At 34.2% G+C, this 25,992-nt stretch overlaps 1 protein-coding gene across 4 annotated transcripts; it reads right to left on the reverse strand.

The window, feature by feature from the left end:
• Window positions 1–52: 52 nt before the first annotated feature.
• On the reverse strand, window positions 53–24,492 carry HAF01 (HAC13 protein (HAC13)). 4 transcript variants are annotated; one of them, XM_089722280.1, is made up of 22 exons: window positions 24,338–24,492; window positions 23,564–23,632; window positions 22,947–23,053; window positions 22,115–22,177; window positions 21,909–21,954; window positions 20,111–20,353; window positions 19,092–19,204; window positions 18,047–18,215; window positions 16,654–17,743; window positions 15,026–15,228; window positions 13,080–13,317; window positions 10,552–10,888; window positions 9,331–9,540; window positions 9,119–9,211; window positions 7,530–7,736; window positions 6,874–7,080; window positions 5,971–6,454; window positions 4,927–5,105; window positions 4,690–4,815; window positions 2,981–3,037; window positions 1,762–2,901; window positions 53–764 (listed from the first exon to the last, which is right to left on the reverse strand). In XM_089722280.1, the coding sequence occupies exons 2-22, from the start codon at window positions 23,610–23,612 to the stop codon at window positions 402–404; spliced, it is 5,724 nt and encodes a 1,907-aa protein (XP_089578406.1). In that variant the 5' UTR covers window positions 23,613–23,632; window positions 24,338–24,492; the 3' UTR covers window positions 53–401. The 4 variants fall into 4 exon arrangements, with proteins under 4 accessions (XP_089578406.1, XP_012069188.1, XP_020534043.1 ...); XM_012213798.4 differs by having other exon boundaries at window positions 4,921–5,105; XM_020678384.3 differs by having other exon boundaries at window positions 20,084–20,353.
• Between the last annotated feature and the right edge of the window lie 1,500 nt (window positions 24,493–25,992).

A 25,992-nucleotide genomic window follows, 5' to 3' on the forward strand; every position in this document is an offset into this window, starting at 1 on the left:
AAGAGAATATATTAGAATCAGGTCAGACACCTTCACAGTCCTCAGCGACCACTTGATAGGAGGGGAAGAATCCCAGCCAATAGAATTAAAAATGTTATTACACCCAATCCTGTTTTCCAGATTCTGCGCTGTCCGGTTACATACACAAATGAATTTTCGTTGTTAATGAATTTCTATAAATTAACAGCACCTAAGGCCATAACTTGACAAAATCACTCAAATATACACGAAAAATGATAGGATACAACTTGTTATTTTACAAGGCACAATTGCATACAAGAACAAGCCAGAGTCAAAAGCCAGCCTTACAAACCATTGCAACCCCAAGAGGAAGAAAAAATTGCTTCCCCCCGCTTAAGGGTCTTCAGACAAACAATGAGATGAATCTGACAGTGAATATATTAATTTTCCCTAGATTCAATCCCGGCTTCAGCTTCCGATAAGCTATGGCTTTGTTCCTTCAGCAGATAGTCACAAAGTTCCAAAAGCTGATCTGCTAAGGGAGGAATACCAGGATTCCGCCTGTCGTTGTATAAGTGAGCATTATATGTAATCTGCCATACATCGTGTCTGAAATCCTCGCGGTGCTTATATTCCATCTTTCTTACTTTATCTCTGATTGTTGATAGATCCATGGGGTGCTTTATGATGTCCAAGTAGTCAGGAGCTTCCTTCTTCGATACTGGTTTTAGAAAAAGATAGGATATATCCAACTTATCTTTAAGGGTGTCCACAATGTGTTCTAAGATATTTGCAAGGCCAACCTGGAGGAAGATATTTGTAGTAGTGATTATAGGTATGTATAAAACAAGTGAGATAATAATTTGAATACAAAGTACAATACTGTCTCTTTCTCTATCCCAATTCCCCTATCTTTTAATCTCTATAATTAACCAAATGTCTCGGTTAGAAGGTGGCCAATCAAAAAATGTTTATCTGAAAAAGTTAAAATAGGTAACATATAAAACACACACACACACAAACAAACACATGAAATACCTAAATTTATTTTCAATCATGCAATATAGACAGACAATCAAGGAATCCAGATGTGCCATAAAACATAACATGAAAAAGAAAAAACTCAGCACATTAGTAATGTCAATTACAAAAAGAAGACTAAGCTGCTTGTAACTTTACTTCTTTTCCAGGAAAACAGAGTAGCCGTTGTCTTGTGTAGTTGTATTTTTAGGAGTCTATTCTTTATTTTAAAGGGTAGTTTAGGTCTTTACTTATAATCTCAGCCCTTTGTATAAGTAGGCCTTTAAATATTTTTTTTCAAAAGCATGAATGAGAATTTCTCACTTCATACAAAACTCAACACTAGCACTAGAGAAACCACTCCACTTTACAGTTTCGAAGGTGGAACCTCTTACAAAAAAAGGGAGGCCAGCCTTATCCAACTATGGCCTTATTGCTAAGAAGATAATGCAAAAAATGGGCTATGATTTGGAAAATCCAGCTAGATTATACTGTCCAAAATACTAAGGAAAAGAAGGGGAAAAAATTCAATGTCCTCAAACAAGTCTGGAAATAAATTATCCGGTCACTACATAAAAATTTCCCGTAAACAGCCAGTAAGACTTGTATCTACATACTGCAATAGAAGAACTCTACAAAATCCATAAATAATAATTTAACTAGGATAGAGCTTAGTAATTTGACTTATAACTATTAAGATTGGAGGCAATCTATCATGGCATGTAAACATGGCAAACCATAGGTTAAGAATAAGAAGCTAAGAATAAGCCGAGGAAATACCTCTCCACCTCTACGACGCTTTGTTGCAGGGGTATATTCTGCACCAAACCTCCCCAATTCAACAACTGGCCTTCTTTTTGCACCCCGATCTCTTTCTGGCATCCTTCTGCTTGCCCTGTAGTCGTCCAAGTAGTCATCACTAATTTCAGGCTTTTTCTTCTTCTTTTTCTTTTTCTTGGCTTTCTGCTGCTCTTCTTCCTCTCTCTCCCTTCTGACGGCTTCTTCATATCGCCTAAGCTCAGCAAGTCCTTGTTCCTCAACTCCTCTTGTTTCTTCCCCATAAATCCTTCTTGCTCTCCCTTCTCTTAATCTTTCTGTATTTCTCCTTTTCTCTTCCTCTTCCCACCATCTTCCTTCCTCTCTAGATTTCCTCTTTGCTGACTCTCCAGGAAAATGCAAGATCTGTGACTTCCTTCGATTCTCAATACCTGACAATTCAGCTATTCTTTTAATTTTTCGGAACTCAAACCCAGTGCTTCCATCCTGACTGACCTGGTCAAGATCAACGATCTCTTTGGGCTGCTTGATAACTATTTTCTTGTGAGCCTGCTCCCTATCTTTTACTGCCGGTGGACGTATTACAATAGAGGGCTTGTGAGATTCAACATGATCTCTCTCTGTGTTTGATGGTGGCCGAATAACAATAGACGGCTTATGAGATTCAATTTGGCTTCTATCAGTATCCATTGGAGGACGTATCACAATGGAAGGTTTGTGCAATTCAACTTGTACATCTTCGGTTTTTGCTTTGTTGGATATTTTTATCTTACTAACCTTAGCAATAGGCTTACTCCCAGTTTCCACATCAGAACTGTCAGGCCGGGCATCAGAAGTGACGGGCCAGTCAGAACTTTTGGTAGCTCCATCAGCAGGTTTATCAGATAGTTTCTCAGTGGAGCCGCACTTAAACTTAACTGGCAGAGGTTTTGCCTTCAAACTAGATTTCTCACTTTCAGAAGGTTGGACTTTGACTGTGCCTTTTGGCATGGACTTTTTCTTTTGCAACTTCTGCATAGACTTACTTGAGGGATCAAGAGAATTTGATTTTCCAGAAACTTTTTCCAAATCTGCAGTTTCAACCTGTGCTTCAGACTCTTCTCCATACTTGGGGCAATTCTTGTTGGTCCTCATGTGTCCAAGCTGGTTAATCAAAGAGGTTAGTGATAAATCCTTTGAAAAAACATCAAGAACAACTGTTACTAGCTTGCAAGTTATTCACCTGACCACATGCTCCGCAGACAAAAGTCTCTCTTGATGGTTTTTTCTCCTTAAAAGTCTGGTATGGACATGAAGTAGATAAGTTCATTTAGAATATTAAATGGGAAACTCAATGAAGTTGTTGGCAGCTTTCTCACCAAGAAAATGCAACAGAGTCCAAGATGCAGACAAGCAAATAATTTTTTGATTACATAACAAATAAATGTATATATAGTTATAAGGTGAATATAAAGGCGAAGTGAATTGCTTATGTAATCATAAAAAATTGAAACCAAGTAAAATTTTGGTGATAATGAAAAAAATCAATTGAACCCAACTCGGAAAAACATTAATTGACCCCAACTCCATTAGTTCCTAAATACTAATACGTTAGATACCAAATGGATCAACTACCACATGTTTCAGAACTCCAAATTGTAATTCCACTTTGGCATATGCCAAAAGGATATGTTGTAGATTCTGACATATCTAATGTGTTGATAACACCACTGCAAACCAACAGGTCAACTCAATAATATTAAGCATAACACCATCTGCAATAGCTAGAAATAAATAGATAACTGAAATAACAATAGGAGATACTTGCATGAAATAACTGTAACACAATCTGATGAAGCATACTAAGGTGAAATCCATTACTGATACTAGCGCATAACACGAGGGAAATGATTATCCCACTTCTATACCAGCTCACAAGAGTTTAATGTGGGGACTACAGCAAGAACCAAATTTTAGCTTTATCTAATTATTAACCTGATTTTAGCAGAGTTTCTGAGTTCAGACATTCTCACTCGGTATCATCTTAAGTATTTGTCTCAAGTAAAAATAACAAATTCAACAATGTAGAATAAAAGTATCAGAACATTTCTCTGGCAGTTTCTTGGAACTAACAATAGGAGACAAGAACCAACTGTATTCAGCTCAAGTTGTGTACTTGCAAATAAGTGCTGCTCATGGGTTTAATACCTAGATTATTTTTCCACAAATACCAAAAAAAAAAAAAAAAAAGAAAGAAAGAAGGAAAAATGAAAAAGAAAAGAGGATATTGTAAAGAAAAAGCACTCAAAATATAAATTTTCAAACCCCAATTAAACCATAGTTCCGTCTCCAACAAAATTCAGAAGACTGGTAGATGGGACATTTTTAAGCCATGATGGTACAAGTGATAATCTAGCCAAAAATAATTTACTAGAGTATGAATTTGAGCAAGTTTACTTTAGCCCATCAGAATAATATTCGATTTATGCATTTATAGAATATAAACTTAAAATAAAGTGATAAGCAAAAGGCATTATGAATAGAATAATAGAGTTGATGCCTGCTATGGGTGGTCCAATACTAAATAAATGAGTATCCCCTTGTTTGGTTTTCTGAATAATTAAGTGTTGACATGAGCTGCATGTGAGCCTCTGATTTATCAGCATGCATGTTCCACATTTTTCATATGGGCATCTAGTTTCACCTAAATTAAGCATTGACTGGCCAATCCTATATAGTGCAAGACAGGAAGGGATTTCTCTGATCTATACCACACATACAAGCATATAAAACCAGGAATAGAAAAGTTCAGAGCATTTACAATAAAAGAAGTATCTTAAAATAAATTTTCCTGAAAAAACATATCCAATAAACAGGAAAAGCTTCATAAAAATATTAGAAACTAAACAAATGTAAGAAAACAAATAAGAAAAGATGAATGAGTTCACTCACCTTGGGTCCTTCACCCGATATTTTGACTTTTGTTTTAATTGTACTTATAGTTGAATCTGAAGTACCATTCTTTTTAATAGCTTTCAACTTCTCAGACATCTTCCTTTTAGCAAATAAAGTTTCCACCTGTTAGTAAAACATAGTACAGTCACTATTGCCCACATATCTACTTTTAGATGTAGGTATAAATTTTCTAATGAGGTAAAAGAAGACATAATTAGAATGACATACATTTACCTCCTTTGAGTCTCTAATGCTGCTCTCTTTTGGAAGACAGGAATCATTAGGATGGACTTTGTTTGTTTTCTTAATTCGTTCTGCATTAGCAACAAAATTTGGTTTTGAACGAGGTGCCAATCCTGCCCCAACCCCAGGAATTTTAGTTTTTTTCTTCTTCTTCTGCTCAGCCTCATCATCTGCAGTATGATTGCTGTAGTAAGTAATGTATCAAAGTTCAAATATAAAACGTATCTACCAGTAATATGCTCATCCGATGTATCCTGTCAGTTGCAGAAGCTAACTATATTTGAGAAAGCATCAGCATTTATCTTAGTTAGACTGATATAAAAAAAAAAAATAAAAAAAAAAAGAAAGAAAGAAAGAAAATCTAAGAGCTGAAATGCAATTGAAACAGTAAGTGCAAAGGTTTTTAAAACAAATTGACAAATGAATTTAATTACATTGCTTGGTAGATAGATACTCTAATTAAAAAAGAAAAGAAAAAGGAATTAAAGCGATGAATTGGTAAGGATAAAGTGATTATCATGGTGATTACATTTGGTAAGGGCACTTGTAAATTGGTATGACATTTTGATTTGATACTTCAAATTAGCAGAACATCTATTAAAGCACTGAAATAGGGGAGTCTAACCCCAAATATTTACCCATATCGGATATTCATAGTTGACTCTAGTAACATATGTTCCAATAATGCTCAATGGCATTAACAATGTGTATGAACATTGTAGTGATGTCGGTGATAATTATAAAGAATCATTACCAATTTGAAACATCAAGTAGAAATCTGTACTCAACATATTAAAGTAATTTTGTTTGTTTTTCCCTTTTCTTCCCATTCAATTAATTGCATAAAACCAAACACTTTTGTCTTGGATTTTTCTAAAGCAATTATCTGGTGCAGTAGATGAGGTTCTTTATGGAATAAAAAACTTGACATTATACTTTCATATATCTTAGCATCTACAACCCTACAAAAATTCTCCAGCATTCATCCAATTAGAAGTGACCTCATGCAACAGTCAGCAAACAAATTGTACATACCATCCATGAGCAATCTGCATAATTCTGCTGCCTCGGCAGCTTCATCTTCAATTTCTTCTTCTGCCTGAGCCTGTGAAGCACGTCCTCTCATTTTTAGCCCCTTCATGCCATCTGCTTTGTCATGCTTGGACTCGTAATTACTCTCATCCCCTTCACATTCCTCTGCATCAAGCAAGTTTTCCAGGTCTCCAGCAAAGGAATCTAGATCACTATTTGCTTCAGAATCACTCTCATTTTCATCACCATCCACTGCTGAAAGAGACTGCACTTGACGATCCCAGATTTCTTGACATTTTTCTCTTGTCTGTTGCTGTAGCTGAAGAAAGGACATCCTTTGGCCACGCGCATACTTGCTAATAGTTGTTGGATCAACCTTTACCCCTGATGCTGCCTGTTCACTTGAAAGCTTTCGTATCGTAGCAATACGATGCCACCTAGTCTGTTTTGCAATCTGTTCCTCAGGAACATTGAACTTGAGAAGAACCTGGAATGAGAAGATTATTGAAGCAAATATCTTTCAATTTATCTCATCTGTTTGCAATGTTTGCATAGGATTAGATTGAATTTTACTATGAAGGCATAAGGAAGAAGATTGCTGGTTTGGTGGATAACTGCTTTCACTAAGAAGAACCATTGGCAATATGAGGCAAGAGAGAAAAGAAAGATGGCTATTCTGTGTTTGGCTATGTTTGGAAGACAAAGGGAAGATGTAGTTTAGACACACCATGCAGAATTCATTCAAGTATTCCACTCATATGCTGCAAAGGTTCATATTTTAGGTCACTTGACAAGCTCCAATACAGCTTAATTAATTTATCCAATGCCTTTGAAATAAAACTTATCTATCCCATAGTTAAATCAAGACAACTGATTGGAAATTTTATCACAAGAAAACCAACATACCTCCCGTGCAGCCTCCATACTTAATCTACGAAGGTCAGCATCTGTCCCAGTAACAGTGGAACCTCCTCGACCAGCAGCTGCTTTTTTCTTCACCATTGCATTTGACACTGTTGCCTTTGTAGCAGCACGGACATAACTAAATCCCAGGCCCCGACCAGATGGATCACCAACTCCAGTAATCTCAAGACGCTCAATATTTTCTCTATCCTGAGAACATAAAAACTCGAGCTTAGATGAGGGGAAAAGATCTATTCTCTGTGCCAATAATCATAACATTACAGAATATCAGATTAATTTTAAGCATAAAGCCCGTCCAATCAAGTAGGAAAAGGAATACAGGAGTATGAAACAGAACATGATGATTTTCAATATCATTTTGTGGAATCTGAAGTAAAAGATTTGACCTACAGGCTTTGGTTTAGAGGAGCATGAAGAATATGTTTTGTCTTAGAAAATTACTAACTGTCCAACCACCAGAACATGACTCTTCTCTTACATGAGGAATATAATTTATCTTGATCAGATTCTCAGAAAGACAGAAATCAGTATCTTACTGAACACAAATCTTTGTACAAATTAGCTGATACTTGTGACAACCTTCAAAGTGTGCTTTCTTGATATTAAATTCCATAAACCAACAAAAAGAAAACTCTTACCTGGTTTGTACAAGCAACAAAATTGCTGCTCAGGCTCCATGGAGTTATCTGCAATTCCCTCTCTATGTGTGATGCAGCAGCCAAAGCTATTGCTTCATCAGGGAGTTGACTCATTGCAGTTGAAACATTAGTTGGGTTTGTTAGCCTTGTAATTCCTAAGTGTTTGAGACGGTAGAGACCTGCTTGCATGCTTTCATAAGCACAAACCTAATGCAAGAGAGGAGGATAAATAATTTGTCAACTGATCGAGAAAATAATTGCAGATACAAAATACAAGAGATTTCTGTATGGTTACACTAAAACAGGAGCAATGCCGACATTCTAGAAATAGAAAGCAGGTCCTTAAACGTCTGCCTATTTTTGCTGACAGGAATTATGTAGATCCACACCGGTTTACACGCATGACTAATTGTCCTTTTTGATAATCATTAAAACGGCTTCAAGACCAAATAGGAACAATAATCCATAAGATATTAAAACTTCAAAAACAGGCAACATATTATATCATCTAGGTATTATTTCAATTGCAGGATTTGAGCCCATAACACTTCCATGGAGCATGCAATGCCTATTACCCCCTAAGATTCAAAAGAGCTTCAATACCAAATACGAACAATAACCCATCAGATTTTAGAACTTCAAAAACAGGCAACATATTATACTATCTAGGTATCATTTCAATGGCAGGATTTGAGCCCATGACACTTGGAGCATGCAATATGTGCTACTACCCTGGGAGCACAATTGTAGTTGTCGAACTAAATAAACACCATTACATAAAATCATTATATATGTAATCTCAAGGTAAAGTTGAATAAGCTACAAAAATCTGCAATTCTTTTCAAGATAAAATGAAAAGAAGCATAGATTATCACAAGCCAAATACAAACTGTTCTGTTATAGATGCATTCAGCCCCTCCACAATTTTTTTCCATGCCTTAACCAGTTTCATCCTGTATTGCAGTTGCACAGATTCATGGGAGAAAATGCATATCTCCAACGCGAATCACTGGGTCACAAACCTCAAACATGCATCAGACTTTTATGATTACCAAAAGGCGATGAAGTAGTTTAGTGCAATTCTAACATAATAGTAGGCATGTTTCACAACATTAAAGACTTCATACATTACATAAGGGCATTGGTATCTGATGACAAAATCCAACAAATTTATAAATACAGAAAAAATTCTCTCTCGATTAACTAAAAACATTGATATCCTCTTTTGGTAAGGTGAATAAAAGAATAATCATTCCTTCGAGAAATCACAGTGGGAGTAATTCCTACTACCTGTTAAATAAATAATTATAAAGGGAAATTTTCAAACAGGCATCATGCAATTTAGCATGCTGACATTTTAGAAATTGTCACTTATTTTTCTGGCCAATTAAGCATTCATCTCTTTCTTAGTGCTGTTAGCATAACAGTGCAAAGTTATATTGATTTAGCATCAATTACAAGGAGTAAAAAAAAAAAACTTAAGTGGAACTACAATAAGCACAATTAGACTAATCGAATTATATAAGGTTATTTCCATTCCATTATAAGTTTATTAAAGAAATAATAAAAGAAAAAGATATTGATCTCACATTTTCTGGTAAGACCAACTTCTTCAAATCCTCTTCAGATGGAATGATGAAATCACGTTTCTTGGACCAAAACAGATGTCCATTTGCATCCCTCTGTAAGTTGCATACCCATGTATCACAAACAATTGAAAAAGAAAATACTACAGCCATAAGGATAAAGCATAAAATCATGATCAAGCAAACATTTACAGTTAGTTCTAAAGGAAACATACCCGCAATACAGCGCATTCCTTCATTTTCTTCCGCAACATGGTTTCTGAAAGGTTTGGAAACTGAGTTGACAGCTCATCAGCACGTATCCAAGGAACTATGCCACGCTTTTCTGCTGCTCGAAACTCGCGGTATACATGCAACAATAACCTATTTGTGATATATGACTGAAGATTCTTCGACCCAGGAGAAAATACCTCCATAAGGGGCTCCTGCAAACAACAATCAGTCAAGCCAAATTTACATGTGCACATAATAGGAATTGTCAATTAGCAGTAATTTGAACTAAATTACCAATGCATCCAAACTTCCAGTATGAAGTAGATGAAAGGAGAAAAAGGAGGAGAGAAAAAGGAAGAAAGGGTGGGGGAAGAAGAGGTAGAACTACTATTTCAATTCATATCGATATAAATGTGATGAATGTGAAGCACTCATGCTAACTAAAGATTAAAGGTGTAGAGATGCCATTTTGTTAAGATATTATAAAACAACAATTAATTTCTGTAAGTTCCAGAATCCATTAGAGGCCGTCATAGTCTTTGCAGCATTTTTCTAAAATCTAGGGCCTAGAGCTTTGCTCAGACTTGAATGAATCTCTGAGCAAGTATGTCAGTATCTTGATTGCATCAAATTTCTTATAGTCTTCTGCATCATTCTCCTTGCTGACACAAACAAACTGATCTCTTATCCCCATCCAATCAGATCCAAATCAGTTATATGAACTTACCAAACATGCGTATTCCACAATCAAACAATGAATTCTAATCCTAACTAGAGCAGAACATTTGCAGAATAAAGTACCATTAAGCACAGAAAAGTGAATAAAAACATTAGCAAGCACACCTAACAACATTAGGTGTTGACCACAAATGTCATTAAACTTGTCTTTCACTTCTCAGCTGGATACACACTAGTCTACTAAAAGCAGACAAGGTCTGCAAAGTCGATTTCACAACTAATAAAAAGACATGAAAACCATGTAACTCCAAACATCTTGAGCATCAACCAACATATGAAAATAATAATCAGCAACAATTTCAGCGACAATACAACAACAACAACCAAGCCTTAATCCTAAACTAGTTAGTATCAGCTATATGAATCCTTTCTTTGCTTCGACGACAATGAGAAGTCATTAAAAAAAAAAATGAACAAGCCTAATTGAGATTCATTTAATGAAGCAACCTTCTAGAGCTGCATAAAATACAATAAAGCAAACAAACCTGTTGCCCAACGACAGCAATTTGGTCAATGCGCCTTATGGAAAGCTTTCCCTTTGCTGAGCGAACCAACAAATAATCAGTGGATGCTACCTTATGGGGGAAAATGGGTGCTTTATACATGTTTGTTACAAGCGCTGATTGGCTGCAACCAGCTTTTATATCTCCAAGAAAAGGAGATTTATCAGTAGGCTCTAATACTACAACATTTCCCAAGCTGCTGTTTCCATTGCGCAATGAGATGCCAGATTGATCACCAGTGCTTGACTTCTGATAGTAAGTGCAGAGGTTTGCACCCATGCCAATATTGCTCAATAATAAAGGTCTTTCCTCACAATATCTATAGGAAAGAGAAACATAAGACCATAGTGAAATCTCACCTCCATATAGATTGAAAAACAAAAACAAAAAACTGAAATAGGAACCAAAATAAGAACTATTATCACAATAATAAACAAGAGATGCATGATGCTGATGAAATGAAATTCATACCTCAAGAAGAACATAAGGAAAGCCTCTAATATGATGCATGGCTAGAAAAGAACCAGAAGAGAGGAGAAAATATTTACCCATTTGTCTTTGGGGGTTTAAAAATTAGAATAAAGGGAAGGAAGAGGACGAATTCTAATTTGTAGGGATAATGGGAGTGGAGATTAAATTAGAAAAAAAAAAAAGGAATACTATCCTCTAACTTAGTTTTGGATTTCAATCAAATTATAAGGGTAAAAGGGATATAATATATATATATATATATATATATATATATATATATATATATCCTTTTCTCTTTTCATGTTGAATCTTTTACAACAAAAATCAAAAATGATTTCCACTATTCTTTTAGTGGATGTCCCAAACTACATGGCTATATCTATAAAGTCAAAAATCTTTAGAGTTAATTTTCCCATTTTACCCTCATTAATTCTTCAATTTAAAGAGTGCATTTATTATGACATAAGAATATGTAAGGGTTATAAAAGAAAGAATGATGTATAAAAAATGAGTTGCATGGTATTTGTTATATTTGCTTAAACTATATGAAACAGAGAAGGTGACAACCTTTCTGGGACAGAGGCAGTGATAAATTTTTCCCTTGAAGAGAAGAATGAAGAGTATTTGTAACCCTCCCTCCTCTTTCCCATCCAAAAAAAAAAAGTGGAAGCCAAATAAGTCAATTAAGAGTAAACATCCATAACAAATTATAATATTATACATCAAAGCACTTGAGGTTTAAAACCCCCAAAAAGAAAAGTGAAATACAAAGGACAAAAAGTTAAGAAAAAAAAATTCAAAATCTTAGGTCATACCCCAAATTTATAAGAAATTATTGCTTGAAGATAAAACCTATGCATTGCACACAATAGACAAGCTTTTATTGACCCATAAAGAAAATTTATGTCCTGCAAATTAAGTGATGAATCCACCACATGCCGTTGGATTTGGAGGTTTTCCATTTCCAGAAGTATCTATTATATTTTTTTGAAGCACATCCTAGGCAGTTTATATTTCAATGTTTTGGAAAAAAAGAAAAAAGAAGAGGGAACAAAGAGAGGGAGGGATAGGTATCAAGAAACGATTGATTGAAGGACAGACAAAGGAGGCATGAGAATGATAGAAAGAGAAGTACTGTAAGCAGGTGAAGTGGTAATGGTTTCATTCCAGCGACTGTTTGGATTACCACGATGGCATTTCTATTAACTTTCTTATGTGTCAATAACGTATTCTCGCAGATTAGGAGACTAAAAGTCTCATAATGGTGGCTTTAACAATGAGGTAGTTGATGCCTGCCCTGCATGCAAAAATTGCCTTAAAACCCAGCACGCCTGGCACCTGAACAGTGCCTTTAACAATTATGCTTATACTGCTGGTGCTTCAAAAGCTTTATACAAAATAAGGTTTTATTTTGGTTGTTTGGCTATTATTTCTCTTAAACCTAGAAATTCGTTCAATCAAAAAGATTACAACATATGTAGTAACAGTTCTCATTTTTAACATTTATTTGAGATATTTGAACTCATGATAGCAATGGAATTTGGTCCAATATGGCTCAATACTGACCCCTAGGATTGATTCCGTCACTTAAAATCTTGCTTGAAGACACCAATTATCTGTTTCCTCAATTTTCCTAAGAAAACATTACAAAAAATTATATATGCAACCTCGAATAGTAATACTAGAAGCAAAGTTGCGTTATGACTGGAAGATCATAGACTTGAGTTCTGGAATCACTTAATTTGCAAAAGGCATCGGAAAGGATACCCCCATTACATTTTTCATTGAAAATGGAGGATACATACAATAGATTATTTGGATTCAAATCTAAACTATAATTTGTAATAATACTATGAATCTCTAATTTGTGAATGTTTCAAGTTATGTGCAGGAGCAAAAAAAAAAAAAAAAAGAGCACAATCGTTAAAAATCAAAATTCAGTGGAATGGAAGTAGATAAATGTCAAGAAAGCAATTGCTAAATTAAGAACATCTCCACGTTCTATTTTGAGATCAAAATAAGAACAGGATGCAACTTACTCCATCAGAAAGATGTGGCCATCTTTTACTGAAAGGTCTGATTTCTTCTTAAATGCCCCAGGAGGGCGCAAAGATTTGTTCTCCCCAGGAATCCTTTGTGCCCTTGGCAACAAATGAATTTTGGTACGAACAAGGTGAAGCAATGAGTTTGGCTGAACATTTTGGGCAGCGAGAGATTTCTGATCCTCAAGCTCCTTCCCCAAATAAAAGATCTTCACCATTTCTGAAGGCTTGAAATCTACAGAAACCATATATACAAACATATTTTTAGTAAGCGCTTATCCTTCTACAATAATTAGAAATACTGATGTATAAACACCAAGGATTATATTAATTGCAATGATTACAGAAGCAGCAATAATAACTAAGGATATAGATCGGATTTGCAACCAAAGATGAAGAAAATTAAATGGACTGATAAACTGACAACAAGAGAAGGAACTTTAATAACGAATATAGCAATAGAAATACAAATTGGTTGACAAGGTATCTGACTCTCAAAGCAACCAATAAAAAAAGGACAAAAAAAAAAAGTTAATTTAGTTACAATTGTTAAGGATTAGTTGTAAATAGAGTTCTATTAGGAGTTAGATTCCTAATTAGTTTATGATTTGTATTCCTAAATAGCTAGGTAACATAGGAATTCCTTATATATAGACCTATGTAATCGATTGATGAGATACAAGAAATACAATTACAATATATTCTCTCAACATGGTATCAGAGCCTTCCATTAAAAAAAAAAAAAAAAAAAAAAATCCCGAAACTTCCCTTATGAGAAGCCACTGCCACCCTAGGAAGCCTTTCTAGAGTTAGTATTTTGTCTCACCACCGACCTCAGGATATTCTCCAGCAGCTGATCAGCGCCTCCCCAGAATCCAGTTGTCGGATTCCAAGTGAATGGCCCCCACGCGTCTCCTCTTTCTTCTTGCTCTAGTTCATGCGTTGGCGCATGTCCAATGGTCTTTTTCACTCCGGTTCCTCTCTCCGGCGTTGACTTGAAGATAGACGTGCAACCCAGTGAGTTGCATCTTTATTCTTGGGCTTATTCAATAGGTTTGTTTGCTGCGATTCTGTTACAGCTGTGTCAGGCAATCTTCTGCTACTGTTGTTGCTTTAATTTGCTGAGGAAACATATTTTTCCTTTGCTGTGACAATTGGTTTAGGTAATTTTCGGTGATTTTCTAGTGATTCCTTTTTGCATTAGGGTTTAGTACTGCACCTTTGCTGCAGTTACGGGTATTCTGCTTTTGAACTCTCTCCTTTGTCGAGAGCAGTGCAACCCCAGTGAGTTAGCATTGTGTTCTTGGCCTTCAGTGGTGTGCTCTGTTTGCCAGATTTTCCTTTGATGCGTTTCTGAATATCTGTGCTACTGGGTTTCCTCTTTGAGGCATTGATTATGGAAGCTTGAAACAGCCCTATGAGTTGTTTTCTGGTTCAGTGAGATTTGTTTTGACAACCTAAGTGTGTTGTCTTGATTCTGCTACTACTATTTGGTTTGGGGTTCTTTATTGCTATAATGAAGTGGGTACAGTTGCTGAGTATGGTATTGTGCTTTGCTGAAAGTAATAGTTTGTAACAAGTTGAGCATGATTATCATCTATGCTCCAACTTGAGGGGGAGTGTTAAGGATTAGTTGTAAATAGAGTTCTATTAGGAGTTAGATTCCTAATTAGTTTATGATTTGTATTCCTAAATAGCTAGGTAACATAGGAATTCCTTATATATAGACCTATGTAATCGATTGATGAGATACAAGAAATACAATTACAATATATTCTCTCAACAACAATAACTGCAATCTAGCTTCTAGAAAATGTTTGATTTAACAACTCTGTCCTCAGCATCCATACATGCATATAACAGGTATAATAGCATGAGCAGCAACAGTAATAACAAATAAGGATAGAGATTGGGCAAATCACAAGCAGAAGAGAGATTGCAACCTAGCTTTTTTGAAGCCTTTGCTTTAACAGAAGAGACAGTTTCCTCAGCATCCACATGTAATTTACTTCCTTTACCTCCCAAGCTCTTTAATATGATTTTCATGGGTCCTTGCGTAGGCAGCTTCTTTTGTTCTTTGACAGCCACCTCATTGTCATGAGGATACCACAAAGCTTTTGGTCGATGAAAATTAGCTAAATCTTTACTGCAGAAAATATCGAAATGAGAATTTAGAAAGCGTAGAACATAAAATTAATAGGTAAAACCAATACTTTGGACGATATGAACGTTCAAGGAAAAGGACAAAAAAACAAACACTTCAACTATGGGGAATGGAGGTAGCTGAGTGGGTGGGGAGGCATAATGGTCTTGTCAAACTTCATAAGAAATCATAATTCATTAAGACAATAAAAAAACTGTAACACTGACAATTTCTCAATAGTTAAAATACTGCAACATTAATAGCCAGATCTACCAAGAAACCAGTTCCATTTATCAATAAAAATAATAATAAGAACAGTAGCCATGAGCATAATCTGAGTCCAACCAAAGCTCAATTAGTGCACTTGAAGCTTCTGCCCATATATCTTGAGTTTACAAAGACTCGTTACTGGCTCAAAACTGCACCTAATACAGTCAGAGATTCCATCTAATTTTTAGTCCCATTTGAAAAGCTTGAGAATCTGGAGACTTCATTCTTTTACAGTAGAATGGTGAAGCAACCCAAGGTACCATCTCATCATACAGATAACTCCAAGATTGACCATTTGTGTCTTTTTTAATAAGAAAATAAATTTTATGAAGAAACAACAAACAGAGATTAAAACCTAGAGGATAAGATACCATAAACCACAAAGACAATTCCAAACAGAAGGCTAGCTCATAATGAAAGTCCTATGCTTACAACACATAATGCACCAATCTGGAGAAATATGAGTTTTAAGGCATTTTTTCCAAATGCAAATACAATTATGGCCTTGATTAAGGTTGTTATTGCAATAAAACAAGAACACAACATTTAAGCCTTAATGACAAACTAGTTAGGATCGGCGATATGAATCCTTTGTCTCCATGCTGCTTTGTTTATAATTAAGTCCACACTAATGCCAAGAAGTAATAGGTCTTTTTGAGGTTGTTATTTCAATAATAGGGATTTAAATGTTTTCACGGTTCAAGAGAAGGTTAGAAGAATATCAGCTCGAACCAAATTTTCACAAGACTTCTTTTTCCTTATACTCATTGTTCTATCCCCTTCACTCAATAGCTGTTTTTTTCCTTCTCTTTGTGACCATATCTAAAAATTTAAAAAAAAAAAAAAATCTATCTGAATTTCATTATATCCTAATTTATGATCAAAATGCAGCCACAGTCCCTAAGTAAAGAAATTCAATTTGGAGTTTCTATGGGATTTCCAGTTTCATACTTCCTCCCCAATAGTTTAATTTACAATAATTGATTACAGCAGTATATATATAAAATAAATTTCCATGCAACACGGTTTAGCCATGCAAATTTAGACATGCAAATAAAAATTATCCCAAATTTTTACATTAGATGGCATTTGGGAATTTATATGCATATGAAAACAGAATAAACAATTCCTGCAGAAAAATAAAGCACCCAATCTTACTTGCTTAATTTCAATTTCATTGTCTGCAGCTTAATGGCAGGTGCTGAATGATGAACTTTGGTACCATAGGCGATTCGTTTGCCAGAATTTGATTGCAACTGCTGAGAAATTTTTCTGTTCATGTAGAACTTGTCATTAGCAATGTTGAATTGCCAACCAGAATTATATCCATGACCAGATAGATCAGGTGAAACCCTAGGCTTTAGAGACCGGGTCACTATCATTGCCCCTGCATGAAGCTGAAGATGTTTACTATCATTTTTATCCAAAACTTCAAAAAGCATCTGCTCGTCTTGAAGATCAAGAATGAGCTTAGGTTTCATATGATCTTTATTGGGTTCCCATATTATCTCATCTAACCAAGAACCTTCCATCATGTCTTTGTTTTGCAATGTGAGTTTGCTGAAACGCCTTACAGCATCACATTGGACAATCTCCACAGCATTATTCTCTCTTCTACCACCAACATCATGATATTTCTCCCCTTCTAACTGAGACTCTAACCTCAAAAGTTGTGGATGGGATCTGCTTTCTGATGATGAAAGGTCCAGTTGTCCTGAAGAATCTCCAGAGTCAAATGACTCGACAACAACAGGAGAACCATGCAGGAAAATGTTATGAGCTTGCTCATCTGGATTCATAGGGAGCTCCAAATGAACACTCTGTGGCGAGCTTGCTTGTTCCATTTCCTTTATAAATGAATTCCCCAAATCAGGTCCAGACAACTCACAACTCGCTATAGAATTATTGCTAACAGGAGAATTGTCCCAGAGAATTCTATCTTCCCAATCCTGCTGATCGAGAGGATAGAATTTTGAACATAATGGTGATTGCCATCCCGAGGCAAGATTTATGGATAAATCTTTGTTCATTGGCTCAGAACTAGTACAAGAGCTTCTTTTTTGTTTCTCATCTTGAATTGATCCTTGCTTAGCACCAAATTTTCCAGATTCTAAGATATCACCACTAAACACCGAGACATCATATTGATTTACATAAGAGTGCAACTGAAACACTTGACTAGAGCCCTTTAAAAATGCTTCCTCATCTTCTTCAACAACATCAGAAACATCCATAGATTTATATCTCTCTGAAAATGAATCAACAATCTAGAAATTAAGATAGCACTCAGAAGTAAATTATAAACATGGTTAATAGAAAACTTTTAATTTCTTGATAAACTATTAATTCCTTTCCAAGAGTAAACCACAATAAAAAAGATGATCAAAACGTCACACTTTACTGAAGCAAAATAACGAGTACATAATGCAAATTTGAATCTCCTAAAAAAAATAATTGCCAGTTGACCATTTTGAAATTTCTATAACAAGCTGACTAATAAAGAGATTTTAGAAACACTGTCGCAGAAGACAATTCAGGCATGATGATGTACCCTTGTTAATGGAATATCTATGGCCTCTTTTTTCCGCTTTCTTCAAGGGCTCGTGAATACCAAATATTTCAGAGAACCGTAAAATCACCATACCATCTTCTATACACAAAATAGGCAGTGGTGTGGAACCTTGATCATCTGGAGGCCCCTCCATAGCATCTGCTATCTCCTGTTTAAAGGTAAGATAACAAAATATGTTAACACAAGTCTGAACACACAAATTACTGCTCAATTCATGATGCATCTAACTACAATAATAATTCTATACTGAAAGACCATTCACATTTGCAGCTTGCTACCTTTTATCATCAATCAACATAGAAAGCAGCAATTGTCTCAAGGAAAAGGGAGAACAAGTACCAGAAAAATATCCAATTTGCATTTCAGAAGAAGAACAAGAACCAAAATTAAACTACAAGCTGATAGCATACATGTTTTTTTCACTCCCTTTTTCTTTTACTTTTCACTTCTTACAAGCTTTTACAAAGTGGAAAAGTTCATTGCAGAATCAGCAATAATTAAGAATTCAAGAACACCTGCCTTCAACACGAATCCTCTTATTCTATTATTTTATACAATACGCAATATAGACTACTCAAAAGCTGAAATCTATGACAGCATTACAGGCGTGCACACAATATTTTGAGAAAATGCCATACGTGGCAGATACAGCTCAGAAAAAAAAAGAAGCCTCTTGGATTAGTGGGAAATACTAATTTGATATAATCAAGGATATTAACCCCCATATCTTCATTCTTTTTTCTTTTTTTGAGTATCAAAGACCATACAAGATTTTAAAGAATGATTTTGGATAATTACACAACCAATAGAATTTATGATCTAGAAAGAAATGAAGAAAAGATCTAACTTTCGGGACTGGTCATTATGATTGCATTGGATGTAAGCATTAAGTTCAACCAATGGAAGAATACAGATCTGTTGCAACAGCAGTCATAGATCATGCTATATAACCCTTTGAAATCTAATACAAAAATATGTAAAAGCAATAAAAAAAATATGAAAGTGAAAAAGGATCGCAACTTACTTCCTCGAAATCTTCCAAGCCATCATCCAGATTTTCAGCATCCAGGGAGTCAAGCTGTATACCATCGCGTGGTGATGTTTCCCCTGCTAGAACTACTGCAACATCCTGCTGATCTGAGAAAGAGATGCAAAGCCACATAAGATATTAATGGTTTAATGGTAAGAAATTATTGAATAATGAGGCATTGGGGGAGCAGGGAATTTAAAAGTATACTAAAAAGGAGGAGTGATATCAACTGTCTTATCCAAAACTGACCCAAACTGACATTCTTCAAACCCTAACAAAAATTAAAAGTACAAGGAAATTTTTGAATGTCATACTCAGATGCATCTACAGTGAGAAAAAAGCACTTAGAATGCAGATTGCTTCAGCAAAAAGATGACATATTGACAAAAAAAAAAAATAAAAATAAAAGAAGAGAAAAGAAAAGCTAAAACCATTAAATGGCATCAAAAAATTTACCAGTTTAAATAAGTGTTGGCTAGGGAAGTGTAAAAGTACTTCGCCATCAAAATATGAAAGATTCATTTTCAAATCTCATCTAAAACATGGTCAATTGAATAATATCCCCTGGTTCAAAATATGGTAGCAAGAAAAAAAAAATCAATTCAAATGTCCAAACACATAATTTATACCTAAGCAAACCCAATAAAAAATTGCCAAAACATAAAAATAATTTTGAATGAACTTACAAATTTAGGAATCAAGCTAAATGCAGCTTGTTTATCAAATAAAAATTTGGGCTCTGATTTCATCAGAAAGCGAGATGATTAACATGCTTAAATATTCAAGCGAATAAGGATCTAATTTTGCAATATTATAGAGTTTGTTTAACATGTTTAGACAAAAACATAACCAAGATCATAAAAACGTACATCTTACAATTTGAATATGAAAAAACAACGAATTATTGAAGTGACTATTATGGATTAAAAAGTGAAAAAGAATTAGTAATTAATAAAGGATGGTAATTAATAAAGAATGGTATACACCTGATAGAAAATTTGATAAAGAAATACCTTGAACTTCAAGCTTTTTTTCCACAACCACATCTTCCCTTTCGGTTTCCTCTTCCTCATCATAATTTTCATCATCAAAAACAGAAGTTTTCTGCTCCAATGTGGCCAGAGAAACTTCAGAAGAAAAATACTCCTTTTTGGGCAACAAAAAATCCTCCTCACTGGCTGCTTGAATCTCTGGTCCCTCATACTGCTCATCAATATCTTCATAATCAACTGCATCTTCAGCCTTCGCATCATAATCTAACAGCAGAAATACACATTAAATGCATTATCAGAAAAATTAGCCAGAGATAGATAACAAGATGAATAATGAAACAGATACAAGTCAAGCTACCCAAAAGATCCATCCAGGCTTCTCTGCCAATAAGTTTTTTTGCCCTTATCCGCACAGAAAATAAATCAAACACCAAACCAATAATGCAATAGTATGCAGATTTTTTTTTTTTTTAAAGAGAGAGAGAGAGAGAGAAAGAGAGAGAGAGGGAGGATTGAATCTCTAAATTTGCTAGTTTTTGTTCAGACAACCCATCTGTGAATCAAGGAGATTGAAGCAACCCAATTAAACAGGATATGAAGACTCATAAGTTGGATGGTGGTCCATGGACGAAACAATGAAGTTGAGAAAGTTATTGCATAAGCAGATGTTTTCTGAAGTGTTAGAACAAAAGAATTAGAGCATTTCACATATAAGATGGTGTTTTTGGTTCACAAAATGTTCCTTGCATCTGTGCTTCGCTTTTATAAAAATTGTGATTACTTAGAAGTATTTTTTCTTTTTTTTTTTTTTTTTTCCTTATCTACAAGAAAAATAAGGGACTACATTCTCAAGAACGTACCGCTATTGCATTTGTTTATCGGCAAAAAAATAATACAAATCTAGCATTATTATGCATCTTTTTTTGCCTACCATTAACTGTACGTGAGAAATAAATAGTTCAAACTCAACTTTGACTGAGCATTGAAAAGTAGCTATGTGACAGGAAGGAATATTTAACCCATTTTATCTTTCAAGTACACTTCATAATGTATCCTTAATTGAAAACTCTCAATTCTCCGTCCTCCAAATTCTGAAAATAGGAATACAGACCAGAGTTGAATAATAATAACTGGAATTCCTCACATGTTTTTCTTCTATAATGATGACCACCTCACATCTCTCTCACAACATAAAATTAAGGGAAATGGAGCAAACTTTTGTCAGGAAAATGTTTGCTTGTGCAGAACCTTTAAGTATTAGTATCTTCCTGTAGTTTTATAACCAGCACTAGATATTTCCTAAATTTTGCGGAGAAGTTGACTGTACAGTAGTAATGGTAGCTTATCTTGCCATTTCCCTTGCTACTGTGCTCTTGTGTGCCTCAACAACTTGAGCGTAATGAACATAGTCCTTCATTTTATGTTTCTGAAAGTAACATTTCCTGTGATAGGTTATGCAAAATAGAATAAAATGCTATGCTGCTCATCAAATTGTAAGGCTTCCAACTACAAGGTGTTTCACATATACAATATTTGAAAAGAAAATATATTGCAAACTATTGAATTGAAGGTGTTTCACCTTCAATTTACAGCAGAACCTATGAAAGTAAGTTTTGATTTTCTTTTCTAGTATTGCAAGCTATTAAACCAATCAACTTGGATTGACCTTTTCTTTTTAAAGCATTCAAAATTTAACATCAATCAAAATATGAATTAAAGAAAGACAATTGAGAAATAAGTTTTATCAGTTGAAGAAACAAAGATACTAACAGAACATCAAAAACTGCATGAGAGAATTTTTCCTGGCAGACAACATCACCTTGTTCTGCAGCATCAGCTGATGCGTGTGGTGATTTCACAGACAACTGGAAAAAAAAAAAAAAAAAAAAAAAGGATCATTAGTACTAAACCAGTAAAAAAAGTTTAACCTCAACCCAACACTATTATCTGTAGCAGTAATTCAAAAGGAAAAATCTTCTTAAATTGAGAATCACAAAGCTGAGCACATGATAAAGAGTTCCATACATCTATATCTGTCAATGATGGGCCTAACTTGTCAGCCAGTGCACCAAGATGCTCCTTCGCATCCTGAAAATATGCATTTTTTATCATTCAAGTGAGAATACAAAACTGTTCAATATATATCACAGTAACAAATGAAAAAGATGTTCTTTGCACGAGCAACCAGCAAACGTATTGAAATAAAAACCAGCTAGAGAACATATGAGCAGGCTTATGCAAAGAAAACCAAAAAAGTAGGCCTACCAAGTTTGAGCATTAGCTTGAAATTCCTAAACATAAAAACAAAATTACTTCATGTGAAATTCAAGAACATAACCCCACATGATTCGAACAATACAAATAGCATTTATTATTTTCGTAGAAATTATGAATGTTATTCATTTAACAACTTAGCACATAATGTGCTGAGAGTAACCTTCAATAAGGATTTCAAGGTTTTTGCAGGGTAACAATTTGTACCTTGTAATTGTCTTACATAAAGGAATAATTTTTTTTTTTCCAATTTGTAACTTATTATACAATAAGAACAATGCGTACACAAATAACTTAGCATACCCCATAAGTCTCCACCTCAAATAAATTTTACCCCACCAACTCAATTGCAATTAAGAACCAGTGGAGCACAATTGTTTCATCTTTTTCCATCAACTTATGCCTCAAAGTATCTCCAGCTAAAAAAATTCTCACTGTCCACTGAAACTCCATTTGTGCCAGGATGTCCTTTAACACTCACACATGAATTTATGTATCTAGAAACCTAAATATGATTATTCGTGTTTATTTAAACAGAAGATTGTAAATAGCATAAGAAACATAAAAGAGACAGAAAGATCACCTCATCGAGATAATCAACATCAAGATCACCAGAGTTGTCGACATTCCCAAACATAAATCCCAATAACCTGTTACCCCCACCAACCTCTTCATATTCCTCATCATCATCTGCCAAACCAATTATGGACCACATCAAAATGTTACATAACAAGCAGGAAAAAGAAAGTGAAAATAATATCAAGCAGGAAAAAGAAAGTGAAAATAAAGGCCACATTAACCTCGAATTTGTTCATATCTTAAAGAGGATTCTTCACAGGAAAAAAAAAATACTGATTTCCATTTTTTGTATTTTCCTTAAAATGCTACTAGATTGTGCAGCTTTGTCTTTAATTGGTGTTTCTTTTAGTAAACAAACAAAATCAATAGTAAATGTAGATGCTAAAAACAACGAGTCAAGATTTCTAAAAATCGAATCCTTCATTCCAAGGCTGAAAAAGCGCCATTATTCCCCTTAAAATAACATGTAAACTGCAAAAGACCTTCAAAATTCAATGCACTACAAACTATCTGCTTAAATATCAATCTATATAAACTCAAGTTGAAAAGTTATTCACACAATATAACAATTAAAACAATGACTAAATAACAATATATCATTATTTTAAGAAACCAACTTACCTTCATCACGAGCATCCTGGGATGCACCACCTGACTCATAACCACCCATGCTTTAGTTGCAGCCCTATCCTATATAATCACAAATAGGAATTAAAACTAGAGCAATTACAAACTTAAACACAACACAAATAAGAAAAGTGGCGTCTTTGACAGGGCAGCATTTGAAATATGAAACCTCGCAGCTGTTAATTTACACTTGAGAAGAAAGTTGAAGAGAACTAAACAATTAAATTGAGCTAAATTTGGTCATCAAATTCCAGTTTCATTTCAGAAACACATATATATACATGTACTCCCATAGGAGCAAATGCCCAAAAAAATTTTGGGACAGAAGGTTCAAAAGAATAGGGAGCAAGAAAAATTGATAAATCACCTCAAATCAAATCCTAGCTGAAACCTGTCAATTGCTCCCCTGAATAAATTCTTTGATCACAAAAAGAAAATAAAAAATAAAAAGCTCAAACAAACAAATTTTGCACACAGAAAGAAACTTTGAAGTTAAAAGCCACAAGATTACTTAACTTTATACTGAAAAATTACAATTAGCTAAACACACCCGAAACTGGAAAGAGTCAATACGTTGAAATGAATAGTGCCAATAAACACTATTTACTGAAACTATGAAATTGAGAAATCAAAAATTCAAATGGATTTCAAGAAAATGGAAAACGAGTATAAGGTATGCAACGATTTTTGGGTTTTTCCACAGGACGAAAATGAAAAGAAAGGGTAGAGAAAGGAAAAATTGAAGTTTCTAGGAGAATTAAATCGTACCTTTTTTAAGTTATATGGATTCCTTCATTCCAATCTTGAATAGCGATGCTCTTTAACTGGAATAAAATAACAGAAATCGGATTAGCGACTCAGATGTTTGTTGATTTCATTGAAGAAGAACGCAGGGGGGAGTGGGGTTATAAATAAAGCGGGACTAACAGATTAATATAATGTTGGGTTTGAGGCTGTCGGTCCCGAAGACAGGGTCGGGCTAAGTTTCTTTAATCTCTGTTGGGTTTGAATCCACATTATCAGACCCAAGCCCATGACCCATCCTATGGGATGGAATGGGATTAGAGTTGTTCAATTCACGGTTCGGTTTGTTGTGGTTTGAAACAATTTTCAAATGATATCAAAGATTTTTAAAATTGTTTCAAATCAAATCAAATTATTAGTCAATGAAATTAAATCAATCAAATCAAACTACAATAAAACGGTTTAGTGTTATTCGATTTACACTTTGATACCATTAAAAATAATTTAATAAGTTGTGTTTGTTATAATTAAATGATTTAATGAATTTATATACAATATATGATATAACTAAAAAAAATCAAATCAATATAAAATATATAAACGAATTTTTATATAAAAAATACAAATTAAAAATTAAATTTTTATATAATCAAACTGTATCAAACCAATTTGGTTCAATTTAATTTTGTTCAATTTTTCAATTTTTGACTTAATTTTTAAGATTGTAAGTTTTTTAATTTATATAATTAGCACCAAACTATTAAAAAAATTTGGCTTTTTCTATAAAATTTGAAACCCAACCAAACATTTTCAAAATTGAACCGAATTAATTTGATTGATTTGGTGTGATTTTTTAATTTGACTCAAATGGAATCCAGCCCTAGGTGTATAATCATATAATTGGTAATAAATAAAATTTGCATATTTCACACCTATAGGTATTCTTCTCAAATTGCTTATCTGTGCTTGAACCTACATGTCGTTTCAAATCAAAATTGGCAAGAATGCCTTCAATCATATAGAAGGAAAATTTGCTAGCATAGGAAACAAAAAAGTTGGAAAGTTCAAAGTTTTCTTTCACGTAAATTATTAAAAAAAAAAACATTTTAAATTATTTTTATTTTATTCATAATATATATATATATATATATATATATATATATATATATATATATATATATATATATATATATATTATCATATATTAATTTTCATTTCTCGACCTACGGTTGTGGTTCAGTTGGTAATATAGGCTGAACATGTTGGAAAAGCTCTCGAATTCAATTACACTAAACACACTTGCAGTGAGGGACAAAAAGTCTTAATTGTATAACTAAACCTCGAGCCGGATTAAGCGTTCATTGATAATAGAGTTCGGATACCGATAATCTATGATCTCAAAAGTAATGAAAAAATATAGTCCATTTCCTTCGAATCTCCTCCTCAAGTTCAAGGTCTGAATTTGATTTGATTTTCGATTTTTACTTTTCTTATCTTACTTTTTCTCTAAAAAGAAATTAACTTCCATTTGCTTCTACTTTCATTATTAAGGAGTTCTCTTCCTTTATTTTTATTACTATTGAAATATTTTATTTGCATATCTAAAAGCTTTACAATGAGATAATGGATGTAAGAAAGAATGTTGTCCTTTGAAGCTATGTTATAAGAGTTTCTTATTC

This window comes from Jatropha curcas, chromosome 6 (genome assembly GCF_041381405.1).
Source record: "Jatropha curcas cultivar XTBG-Jc1 chromosome 6, XTBG_Jcur_1.0, whole genome shotgun sequence".
NCBI classification, from domain to species: domain Eukaryota; kingdom Viridiplantae; phylum Streptophyta; class Magnoliopsida; order Malpighiales; family Euphorbiaceae; genus Jatropha; species Jatropha curcas.